The sequence below is a fragment of the Anopheles funestus genome, chromosome 3RL, assembly GCF_943734845.2.
Source record: "Anopheles funestus chromosome 3RL, idAnoFuneDA-416_04, whole genome shotgun sequence".
Lineage (NCBI taxonomy): Eukaryota > Metazoa > Arthropoda > Insecta > Diptera > Culicidae > Anopheles > Anopheles funestus.
The window spans coordinates 79,317,548-79,330,060 of record NC_064599.1 but is presented as its reverse complement, the minus strand read 5'-3'; the positions used below and the strand labels follow the sequence as shown (position 1 = coordinate 79,330,060).

At 42.6% G+C, this 12,513-nt stretch overlaps 1 protein-coding gene across 4 annotated transcripts in view; it reads left to right on the top strand.

Moving 5' to 3' along the window:
* LOC125770055 (MOXD1 homolog 2-like) overlaps positions 1-12,513 on the top strand; it is a 63,875-nt gene that overhangs the window by 40,095 nt on the left and 11,267 nt on the right. For all 4 annotated transcript variants that reach the window (XM_049439239.1, XM_049439240.1, XM_049439238.1 and 1 more), the window contains exons 5-8: positions 4,110-4,289; positions 7,681-8,193; positions 8,276-8,438; positions 8,620-8,755. In XM_049439239.1, the coding sequence (XP_049295196.1) occupies positions 4,110-4,289; positions 7,681-8,193; positions 8,276-8,438; positions 8,620-8,755 (992 nt within the window). The remainder of the gene's footprint in view (positions 1-4,109; positions 4,290-7,680; positions 8,194-8,275; positions 8,439-8,619; positions 8,756-12,513) is intronic.

Below are 12,513 nucleotides of genomic sequence, written 5' to 3'. Positions count from 1 at the left end.
GAGCCGATAAAAGGTTCACACAATTCACTTGCCGTACACTTTTGGGGGAGTGCAAAAATGTTCGCCAGTCTCACGCTCGTGATAAATACTACACGTTCACATTTTTTTCCCGTGTGCTCCTGGAGCACTTTATATCCCGGGAATATTGCTTGAATTCTTTTCCCTTGAAGCGGTTTTCAGGAGCGTTTTTTTCGTCTTCTTCGCTATCTCTCTTTCTGAAGTCCTGTGCGGGTGGAAAACGTACCAACATCAGCCACAATGATTACTGCTATAAAGTGATTTCATGTGGAGTAATATTTTTTCTTCCACCGTACGACCCGCCTGTTACCTGTGCGCACCGCGGTGTACGTGAAGCGAGAGTTTGGTCCCGTTTGCGATAAAAATGCTGCCAGAAGGAACTCTTCCCAACCTCACCCTATTCTACCCAACTGGAATGGGAATGGAAAATTTATTTCTAATGTGTATAAATTGGAAATGTGTGAGAGGATACGGCAAATGGATCTTGTGTACACTTCCAATTTCCGTTATCATTATGGTGATATATTGTGGAGACACGCAAACTGCAGTGAAGAAAGGGGAATCTTTTCTTTACCGACACGACACGAAAGTGTTGGACATTTTTTTTCTTGTCAGCTTTTTTTTGTGAGCGTGTGCCCGTATCTCGCGTCTAGTCGTTTCCCTGTGTTTTGAGGCTCCATGAAAAATGGTTTTCGTCAGCAGAAATGGTTGAAGTTGAAATGAGCGTTAGGCGATAAGAAAGTTGTAAAAAAATCACTTCCTCACGTTTTACGTTTGTGGGCGAGTAAGATGAAGTTAGATGAAGATGGAAAAGTTACAGAACTCTACCTCTCGTACCTCGTACAAATCCATCCCTTTTTTGCCGAGTTGAAGATGGGATGCAAAGAACATATGCATCCGGGTTGGAAGTACACACAGATCTCACCGGCGAACGAATGTGACGACTCGGCATCAACGTAAGGAGAAAGCAAGCAAAAAAAAGGAACGAACAACGGTGGGAAATTGATTGGAAAATATTTCCCGTTACAAAAGGGACGGTTTGGAAAATGGTGGTAGCAAAAGCATGATGTCGATGTGATAGACTGTCGACGTTTTTCCTGTCCTGAGACATGTCTGTCGATTTTGTCTTTCCAATTTTGAGTACTTCTGTTCCTTTCGATAGCTACGCTGAAACAGTTCCAAACAAAGCGGAATGTTGAAAGCGGAATGTGCTCTGGAGTAGGAGATGCCCAACAGGAATCATTTCTACCAATCACCAATTCACCATGTCGATTCGAATCGAAGCTTCGGGATATTCTGGAGGCTGTTGGTAATATCCTGTTCCGTTCAGGCTTTACTTCACTAGCTGGAATGTCTGGCAAGTCTGGCAACAAAGCCAGATCGTGAATGTAAACTTCCCTTACGGTACTATGTTTATGTAGCGCCAAAGTGCAAACTTTCATTAAATCCCAACCGGAACAAATGTGATGCGTCGACTATGTCTGCGTGGCGAATCCTTGAGCAGCCCTTTTTCGGTGTATCTCGCGTACGCAGCACAATAAGGAACATTCTCCTGTATGGCCATATATAACCCTTTTTTAACCAAGATTTAATGCGTTCACCAAACGTCGGAGCAACTTTTAATCGCATCACCTCAAAAAAGACGTAATTTTGCGTTTCGTTTTTGGGAGGGAGAAATTTTTGTAAAATCACTTCACAAACTGCAATCGTAAGACATGGTGAAAGTAAATATTTTTTTTACAACCCACCCTTTTCAATGGGGGTAGTACCCCACGATGGTTGGTATGTATGTTCTGGTGTACAAACAAGGTCACCCTATTGGAAAGGAATCGTACCCTCGGGAGCAACGGAAAGAATAGAACCAAACAAATAATAAAAAAAAACGATGGTATTATTGTTTCTCGGGGCAAATATTTGGTTGTCCCGCGTACGTTGTAATAATCTTCACAAAAATCAACCATGAATTAAGCGCCCGTAAGAGGTACTCCGTGCTGAAGTGGATAGAGAAATGAATGTCTCGGAAAGGATAAAAAGATGTGAAAATAGAAAGGCGGTTCTATGGCGGTTTGGTGTTTTGTTCAAATTTGAAGGGGTCGATCCGGGCAGGAATCATGCTGCTCCTGAAGAATCTCCAGTGAAAACCGATCCTTATTCTTGCCTCTGAAAAAGGAACCAACGATGGTAAATGCTTAACGGAATCTGCATCCCACAAATCCTATCGAACAATTGCTGCTGAAGCGGCACACGCGTAGATAGCGCAGCGGGAAAGCGATTCATGAGCTCCCCCATTTTGTTGCGAGGAGAAATTAATGCCGATGAAGACGCGGTGAATAAATGAATTATTCCAAAAACCACCGTTCCGGCGGTGGATGGGTTTTGAGAACACTCAAACACTGCTGTGTGCTGTGTGTAAATGTCCCAAGTAATTTCTTAAAGCAAAAAAGCAATACGAAAATGCGGCGAAATATGAACGATAACCGTGCCTGCAAACGGAGGGTTAAGATTTGTAATTTGATCTGTGGACTTTGTTCGTTTCTCCCTCCCCCAAAAAAAAGGTTCGTCGCGTGTTGTGTTGGTGTCTTCCCGCAGTATACACAACTGACGCCACGTTAATTAGAAATTAAACGAAAAACGTGCGGACATTAAAAAATCGTTGTTCGTTTTGCTTAATCCTGGTAATAGAATTTCGGTTTTGGGAAAAGATTTGCGATACATCGTCGAGTTGACTTTCGATTGTAGGAGATAATAAAGCAGCAGATAGGATTTTCCCTTCCCTAGTGTCTTTAGTAAACCGAACAGAAGTACCCTTTTTCCTTTTTTTTCCATAGAAAAACATTCTAACGAGCATACATTCGAAGAAAGTAGAGAGTAAACGAGTTTATTGCCGCCCTTTTAAACATTCGCCTCATCAGCACGTTCGTTTCTTCCTCTCACAGTGCGAAAGAATCGATAGTTGATCGATCAAATCACTCTTCAGCGTCAAACCGGCTCCCCGAACTGGAAGCCTCGAAGGGTGGGCCAGCATTCTACGGAAAAGTGTCAACCCCGTCTCGCCGAACGTTGGCATTTGTGCTTTGACGAGTGGTTTTCCTCCACATTTGCACGACTCCAAACTGCTGTGTGATATGCGGCTGGAATACTCATCAATCTCAATTCCTTCGTCGCAAACGGATGGTGTACCGGTGTACCGAAGTTCGATGTCACATTCCGGTCGTATTCAGATCATTCACTCAAAATCGCGCTTGTTCGAGATTTTCTTCGACAGTTTTCTAGCCCAGTTCTTTTGCCCTTGCCGTCCCCGGGTTTGAAAGGAAGACCGAGGGGCGGTCTTTTCTTCCTTATATACCAGGGAATGATCTGTTAAACCGTTTGCCGTCAGTTTGCTCACCAAACCTCCAACGGTAGCCGGAGGAACACGCATGAACGTCTTTCTCTACTTTATGCAAATGAGGTGACACCATTATTCGTTAGATCGGTGTGAATGGTGTGATGCGCACGAATAACTTCATTCCGGTGGTTTATGCAAAAGGCGGCAAAGGCGGTAATCTAGCATACCGAACAGGCAGCTTATCTCCATTTATCAAGTGCTGCAAAGGAGTTGATCACTGCCGGTGCTCGATTGACGTACTGATGATAGTTGACGACTGCAAGTGTAGCCGTATTGGTGGATTGAAAAACTCGGATTCGAGGCAGATAAGAGGAATAGTAATGGAAATGCGGTAATGCTGCCGAAGCCGAGGCAGATTTCCTTTTAATCAAATTGTCTGCATTTCCTTTCATATGTGTGATAGAAGGGTATTTCTAAAGAAAGGTTTTAGTAAAATCACAAGTCGAGCTTACGAATGATTGAATGAACGTATGAGCTTACGAAACGTAATAAAAAAATAAAAATATTATTACCAAAAAGTTGAGAATTATACACGGCTTCATGAAATAATCAAGAAAAAATTTTAAAACTCTTCTTGATTTTTCAATTTTATATTCCTGAGCTTTTTGCTATCAAAAGCAAATTACATTCAGCCAATTAACCCTGCTCTATTGCTTTGTTTTGTGCTAAATCAATTCTCTTACTTTCTCTTTCCATTCCACAGTATGAACCCGTGTTCGATTCCAGTACGAGCGTCCTCTACCTAAACCATCTCATCCTGTACGAGTGCCAAGGATTGTCGCCGGATCTGGAGCAACTGTCCCGCCAGCGTGGCCAACCCTGCTTCCGGCTGCAACCGATGCACTGCAACACCGTCGTAGCTAATTGGGCCCGTGGATCTGACGTAAGTAGCGTGACAGCAGCAGCATGTCTGCTCGTGTCTTACAGTAGAGTTGGTTTTCAAAGAAATAAGCAACCCAACACAGCAAAGCGGAACGTTTTGTTTTTTTGCTTACGTACGCGTACTCTGAAGAACTTTCATTTCACCATCAATTTTTGCTTCTTTATGCCGGGTTTGCTTTTATGCACCATCAGGGCGGAAGCCTGCAAAAAAAACCCAGATTTCTATTTTCAAACGGAAACGGAATGGAAACTTAACAAGATGGAAGCAATAACAACAAAAAAACACACACCCAACAAACAAACCTTGCGTTCCCTATCGCCCGCGTTTGTGTAGGTGACAAAAGTCACTCTCATTTTCCGCCCGCTAATTAACTAACGGTTACGGTTTACTTCCGTCAACGGTATGGTTTTGTCCGCACATTTCCATTGCTATTTTGTGTGTGAGTGGAGGGACACTTTTGTTCATCCACGTGCACCGTACACCGTGGTTCCGTTTCGTTTTGCTGTGGGGTGTTTACGTTCGCAAAAAGAAACGCTGCGTTGTAGTGGCAAGAAATATATATTCTTTCACCTTTCCGGCATGAAAATGAAACAGTCAAAGCGCACATAGCGAAATGCGTTTACACCTCTGGGAAGCTTTTTTTCCCCGTTTGTACTTTTCATCTGTTATCCCCAAAGCAACCGGAAAGGTACAACAGCGCGGCCGGTAAAAAAACAGGCGCCACAACGCAACAACGAACAAAAAACGAGGACCCAACCGATGCAGCAAAACATGAAAGAACATTTACGCACTGCTGGATCAGTGATTTTTCGCCTCCGTTCCGCACCGAAGCATCGAAGATTTTGACTTTGAAGCTGTGCGTGTATGTCTGGTGTATGTTAAAGAGCACACGTTAAGGGTGCGCTTTCTTTCACGGACGTTTTGGAACGCTGAAACGTGCTGCCGGTGCTAATATTGCGTGTTCCGGCATTCGCTGCCAGTGGAAATTAGGTCACAGGAGACCCGAACCACGCTAGTTCTACTGCTTTGTGTAGAATTGTATTTGTGTGTGGGTTTGGGGGGTTGGGGGGAGGATTTTTCCCTCCCTTGCGCCATAAAACAAAGCAGGGGAAAATAGAAAATAAACAAATACCAACGTCGGGGACATGGCTGCACGGTGGTGTAACAATGCCATGTAACAAGGATTGTTAATGAAACTGCCAACAAAAAAAAACCCCACCCAAACCCCGTCTGTTTAGTGGTAGAAGCAAAAAAAGGAAAAGCTTTGTGCATTGTAGCTTTAGTATTCCTGTCGAAAGAAGTGAAAAAAAACGAACCCCTTCCCACATCACAAAAGCTGCCAAATTGTTCCCCAAAAAATTGGTTTAACAAGGGCAAACACAAACTCACTCGTTGGTAAAATAGTTTCCAGTCGCACCAAACTAACCCCCGCGCGTGCATCGGTTAGTCCAATTGTTTATGGTTACGGCCAAAAACCATTCTGCGAAAACATATTACATTTTCGGGGAGTGTGTCGACATTTTTCGCCTTCATTTGTTTATTTGTTTGTTTCTGCTTTTTTTTACGGTGCCTGCCATTTTAGCTTTTTATGTACAATATTCTTTTGTTCGAGGAAAAAGCACATCAATGCTTTTGAACAATACGTTGGAGAGAGAGCAAAAAAATCGTATTTGCCATTCACACTCTAATTGGACGGTGGGATGCTTGTACTTTGAAATTAGTTGCGAGCGGACATGTTGTTTTAGCTTTTACATACTTTCAGGCGCAATACGCAACCATGTTGTTTTAGACAGAAAATGCAAGTTAATTTTTTTTCTCCTAAAATATTAGAATTAATTTTGATGGGTAACATATTTTTAACAACAATCATATGCAGATGAACCTTTAAAATAATAATCTTGTTTTAGTATCTGTAGTTCCAAGTAAAACCTTTTCAAACTAAATCAAATAGCAGCAAAAGTTACATGAATCGTTGTTGAAATTTTTTTTTTTAATTTCATCAACATTTCCTGTCGATTAAAATAGGAACAAGTATAACATTCTTCACTTAAAGCATTAATTTGCTTGAAAAAAAAACAAAATTCAAAGCTCCTTGTGACAAGCTTTAATAAACGCCACCTTCAGCTCGCTGATTGTAAGCAAACAGTGTGAACCGAGTGAACAAATCAAAATGAGCATAACTGCTTGAAAAGCGTCCTTACCGATCGTACACAACAGCAGGGAACAAAAGATGAGAAAACAAATCGACAAATGGCTGATTGAATTTGTGCCGCTTATTGCCACAGAAAGCAAATGGAAGGATAGCAGAGAGAGAGAGAGAGAGAGAGAGAGAGAGAGAGAGAGAGAGCGCGAAAAAAAGGACTAAATAAAAGTGGAACCAAATCCTATCCATTCGTCCCACACCATCGTCATGGTTGTGGTGGAAAAAAGCTTTTCTTTAGCTTGGCTTTTCCTTGAGTTTTTTTCTCTTTCTTTCTCTTGTTCGATTCATTCCACTGTTTCCCGGACAAGGCGTTAGATTGGGAAACGCGTCGACCATTTCACACAGCTCTCCCAGGAACAGCGAACAAGACGAATAAATTAAATTACACGATAGAATAAATTTGCCAATTGCCAATTCAATTTGAATGTGATGGAATGTAATGAATTTCGCGTTCGCGTTCGGTCGCTTCAACGGTGCTGTGTCATCATCGGTGGCGTGAACTGATTTTCCTTCAACGGTGTTCTTACAACAAAAAAATCCCGATTCAAAGACCTTACACCCAGGTGGTGTCAGGTAAGACGTTGGGTGAGTGGACCCGTTTCGTCACGTCCACCACCTCCCCGAAAGGGCGGTTTTGCAAAGAGGGTGTAATTTATCGCATTATTCGCGTACACTAGGAATAGTGTTACGGGTCGCATCCGTTTATGATGTGTACTACACTATACGGGCGGATTGGAATAGTGTCTCGTTTCGGGATTGCGAAAAAACAGTAGCAAATGGTTATATGGAGCGTGACTTTTACGACGATGACGCCATGCATTTGCGCGCTTTACCGAGCGTTATTACCGTGCCATTGTTCCGAACCAGTTTATGAGTCTGGGATTGGCACTTTTGCAATATAGTGCAAGTTGCTGGTGGGAAGCTTCGTAATCGTAAAACCTGTACTGCTCAAAAGACGGGCTATAAAGTTGTCGTAGTCGTACGCTTCAAACAACCGAAAAGCGGAAGATTTATGTCGCTGCTTACACGTCTTAGCAAAACACCTCCTTGTAAAAGACAGATCGGTGTCATTAGGGGTCCTATTCAACAGACGTGAACATTTTAAATTTGCACTCCTGTACTAACAACTATCTCAAGAATCTCCTCCACCATCCACCGTTTTAATGTCATTCCCACCCATCTCTGCAGGGATTCACCTTCCCGCCGGAAGCTGGCTATCCGCTCGAGTCACATCAGGCCACCTACTACATGCTCGAGACGCACTACAACTATCCCGACTACACGTACGATTTCTCACCGTTCTATCGGAAGAATCTCAGCAAGCAGCAGCGCAACATGAACATTAAATCGCGCGACGAAACGGTCGAACCACCGCCAGAGGACAGCGATCCGCGCTCGAACGCTGACGAGGACCTGACAGACGACATGGACGATAGTATCGCGATGGAGCAACAGATGGTGGACAACTCCGGCTTGAAGCTCTATTACACGCACAAGCTGCGCCAGCACGATGCGGGCGTCCTGTCCGTCGGGCTCGATCCAAACTGGCGGCACATTATACCACCCCGGCAGGAGAAGGTTGTCTCCCAGGGACACTGCATTGGGGCCTGCACCCAGCACGCATTCCCACGCGATGGCATCAACATCTTCGCCGTCATGAGCCGTACGCATCTGATCGGGCGACAAGTGAAGCTACGTCAGGTAGGTACTTGAAGGAGGAATTCTTCCAATACTTCCCAAAAATGCTCACCAAATCCTCACCATCCGGAACCTTAATTTCCAGATCCGAGGAAGTATGGAGCTTCAGCCAATAATGCGTGACACAAACATCGATCCAAGCTATCAGGACTACCGGCGGCTGACCGTCCCGGCCCGGGTACTCCCAGGTGATAGTCTCGTTGCGGAATGTATCTATGACAGCTCGTCCCGCAAATCCATCACTCTCGGTAAGTGAACCGGGCTGTCGGTTGTCACACTTCACTGCCCACCCATTTAAAGTGCTCTTGCTGGTCTTTTGCCTTTTTCCGTGGAAGCTGTTATGCCGCCCACGGGACACTGACCGGTCGACATTGTCTTCGGGGGGTTTAAATTTACGTTTCTACGTTATACGTTTCACTCTCCCTACAGGTGGCATGACGACCCGGGAGGAAATCTGTATCATCCTGACACTGTACTACCCTCGTCAGCGAGAGTTGACATCGTGCCATTCGCTGCCAAGTCTTCCGACCGTACTACATTCGCTGGGCATCGAGGAGTTGGCTTCGTAAGTACTGTCTAACGTGTTAAGGCATTACGGGCAAGAACGTAGTGGTTGTGGTGGCCTAAAAAAACGGTTTTCAGGAGAAAGCAACTGACATTAAGTCTGCTGTGGGATGTCAAGTTTCAAGGACAAATGGACGAGCTTTTGTGTACTCTCATATGTTCAATTCTATGTGTCTTAATGAAGAACAATGTGGCGGCGATGTATTCTTTAAACGTCTCCACAGAACAAGATATTGACGTCGGATGTAATTCTTTTACACATGTTGCTAGCAAGTGTATTTTCTTCTTCTCAACCTCAATATTTGAGAACATTTGTTCTCTGGATTGATTTGGTCTAGATGATCACCGCCACCAAGTAACAAACTCATATCTCAAGGGCCAAGAGTGTCTTTAGACATTCAATCAACATCATCCAATTATCAACTTTAATTATCATTTCTTTTGAAATAATGATTAGGAAGGTATTGTACAATACCTTTAAAAAAGATGTCACAAAATGTAACTATTTTTAAAGCAGTCTGTCTTCGGTCTTCAATTTCAATTGTGACTTCAACAAGCAATTGATCGATTGAGAATATTTTCTAAATGATTGAATGACCTTTTCCAATATCTGCCCCTTTTAATAAAGTTACACAGCTAGCTGTATTCCTTCCAAGAATCAACCATCACTCATCCAATTTTGAAGAATACTCCCTTTTCTTATTTCGACCATACTTCCTGCACGATAAGCCCCAACCCTGTTTAACAAAACGCGTCTCGCATAATAAAAACCAGCCCCTCGGTTCGCACTGATGTCCTTAAAGTTGAAACGACGAGCGTGCTGTGGCAAAATGTGACGTTTAATTTGTACCTCTTTCGGTTTCATTTTAGCTCCTGCTTAATGATTTCTAAACCCTGCTGCCTTCCATTCCGCATCACTTTTGCTCCCAAAAATAACAAAAGATGTCAGTTGAAAGGTTTTGCGCAATGTACAAGCCTTCATGCTTTATGCTGGACGATGTTTTCTGAAGGAGAGAACAGAATTTTTCCAACCACTTTTGAATGATAATTTCTTTCCCTGCTTTTGGTGGGAATCAAATCTTGGACCTGAAAAGGGAAAAAGAAGGGTTTCCCTCTCCACACCCACACCCACTGGTCAGGGTGGTACGTGAGTGGAATGATTTCCAAGAAATTGGAACAAATGTCCCAAATCGATCGAACCGGAAAAAGGACCCTGTATCGATTATCGAATCCTTCCCGCTCAACTGTGTAACGAAGTAGCTTAATGAGTATTATCAACGGATATTTTTAGGTTGGGAGTGGTAAAAAAAAGCAGCTGCTAGTAGACGAACGCCCACAAAAAAGCAGGAAAAACCAGAAAAAAAGTCACAACAATCCGTTTTCCTTTTTTTTTTGCTTTCACATGTTTGGAAGCTTCCATTTCCGGCACCACAAAACAATCGACCACCGGAACCGCAATGAACAGGCACAAACCACATTGTCCTCGTATCGTCCAAAAGTGTCGGAAAAGTATGAAAGTTGTGTGACGATAAGGGAAGGAATTTTCTTTATCACACCCAATCGCCTTTTCTCGCAAAGAATGCGTACATTCTGTGTGTGAAGTTGTCGCAATGTTTGGAAGTTGGAATTTTTGAAATAATTTTTATTTTTATTCGCTTTGAGCTGAAACTTTTCTTGCGCGTTTTAAAAATCTTCTACGAATGGACGTACCGACCCCCAAGAGATACAGTGGAGCCTGTTCACGGTGTATAAATGAGTTGCTCTGGCCTATTGTGGCTGTGTACCTGTGTACAGTCCGGTTCGTTTCCTTATTTACTCTCGGGCTTCCTGGCTGCAGCCATTGTGAAAACTTTCTTTTTCTGCAGATCCTTTTTTTGTGCCAAGACATCTTTTTCTCGCTTTCAATTTCTTCGAAAGCTTCTCAGCCCACCTGCCAAGGGGTCCGGGGAGACCTTTCAACTGGTCAGATAGAAAAAATGTTTTCCACCCCGAAACGAAAATCCTTCCCACAATCGTCACCTACCTAGTGGCAAATTTGTTCAGTTTCAACTCTGCTCTTTTTTTGCCAATAATGAACATAAACCGCTACCGCATAAGCGCTTCAAAACGATAGTAATTTCTTTCGAAAAGGGAAGCAAAAATTCTTTCACGAGACTAAGGAAAAAAAGAAGATCCCCCATTCCCGAATCTTTGTTTCAATCCGTATTTTGTCTTTTGCTTCTTATTACGTCCTTTTAGTTGTTTGCGAAACGGAACCTTCGAAAGAGGTGATGGATTGTTCATTGAATGTAAAGAGCAGCTGCAAAAAAACTGTTACCACGAAAAGGGAAATGGAAAAATCTCATTAAATTTTAATGATAGCTCTTTTTTTTGCTCTTTGTGTGTTGCTGCATCCCTGCAAAAGGTGACGATTTCCCTTGTCCGACTCTTCACAATAGGGAAATACGAAAATAAAATGGAAGAAAATAAAATCAAAATGATTTCATCCATTGCAGCAGTTACAGGTTTTTGCCAATGCAACCTACCAGATGCCTGATGAGATATTATATTTTACATCGTGGCCACGGGGACACTTTGGTTTCCTTTCATCATGGGTGCGAATTTGTGTGTTTTATTTTGGTTGGTCCTAGCGTTGCAGGTGATGCAGATGATAAAAAGGCACCGAACCGCCAACGATCGGCGAAATGAACCTTTTCCATCTGACCGCACACCATGCCAACTGAACCGAACTGTTCGTCTACTGAAGGGAAAATAAAACATTTAAACATGATTTTTTTTCGCCTTGCATTTGGCCATCCGCGAAAGGAACAAAGGCTGGTTGGTTTCAAAAATGGAAGAAGCAACAAAAAAAAATCATGCGCCACCCCATAGTGGGAGGCAGTTTCCGTGGCAGAGACGTATTGACATGGGATCAACACAAACAAAACAACAAAAAAACGAGGAAACTTATCTTGTTTATAGTTTTGTGGCCACTGTCAACCGCACTGGTGTCCCCCGGAGCCCACACGGCGCTAATGCAATGGAGGAGCGTTTTATTTTCTCGTTTTCACAAAATGAACCATGGACGTCATTAAATTTTTGATACAAAATACAGTTCGCAATCACAATACGGCAGATACATCAACAGGGCATGGTGACCTTTGTTATCTTTATCACGCTCCGGTGGTGGTGCATTGGTGTACCGCGTGTCGCCTTGTGATGGACGGTAAATGGGCATTGGCGGGAAAGTCAAATGGGAATTGCGGGAATTGTAGTGAAAATGATGGAAAAATTATGTAAGAAAAAACGGGACAAAAACGTATTATTCTTGAATGAAATGAAAATTTAATTAAAAAACATTCGTTTTTGGTGTACCATTTTATTGTGTTGTGGTTACTTTGAAATAAAATTAAATACGACAAGAAATTCTTCAGGTTATTTAAAACATTGGTCTTCGTACGGAAAATTTGGATATGCTATGGAAAATTATTTTTATTTAATTAAATCATGAATAAAATGTGTAAACATACCGTAAAAGTAGGAACTTGACCAAAGAAATAGAGAAAAAAAGCATTCTTAATAAAAGCCATAGATTTTCTTATTCATGTCATACAATGTGGTAAAAGTACACGTGAAAACATTTATCTTTTTCCTCGTCCAGTTTCCCAGGTGGCAGCGGAATACTTATGGAAGCAATTCTCACAAGGCAACCATGGCTTAATAATGACATTTTTTTTCTTCCTCCTACACACAAAACAATTTTCCGAAGAGTTGTAGTTT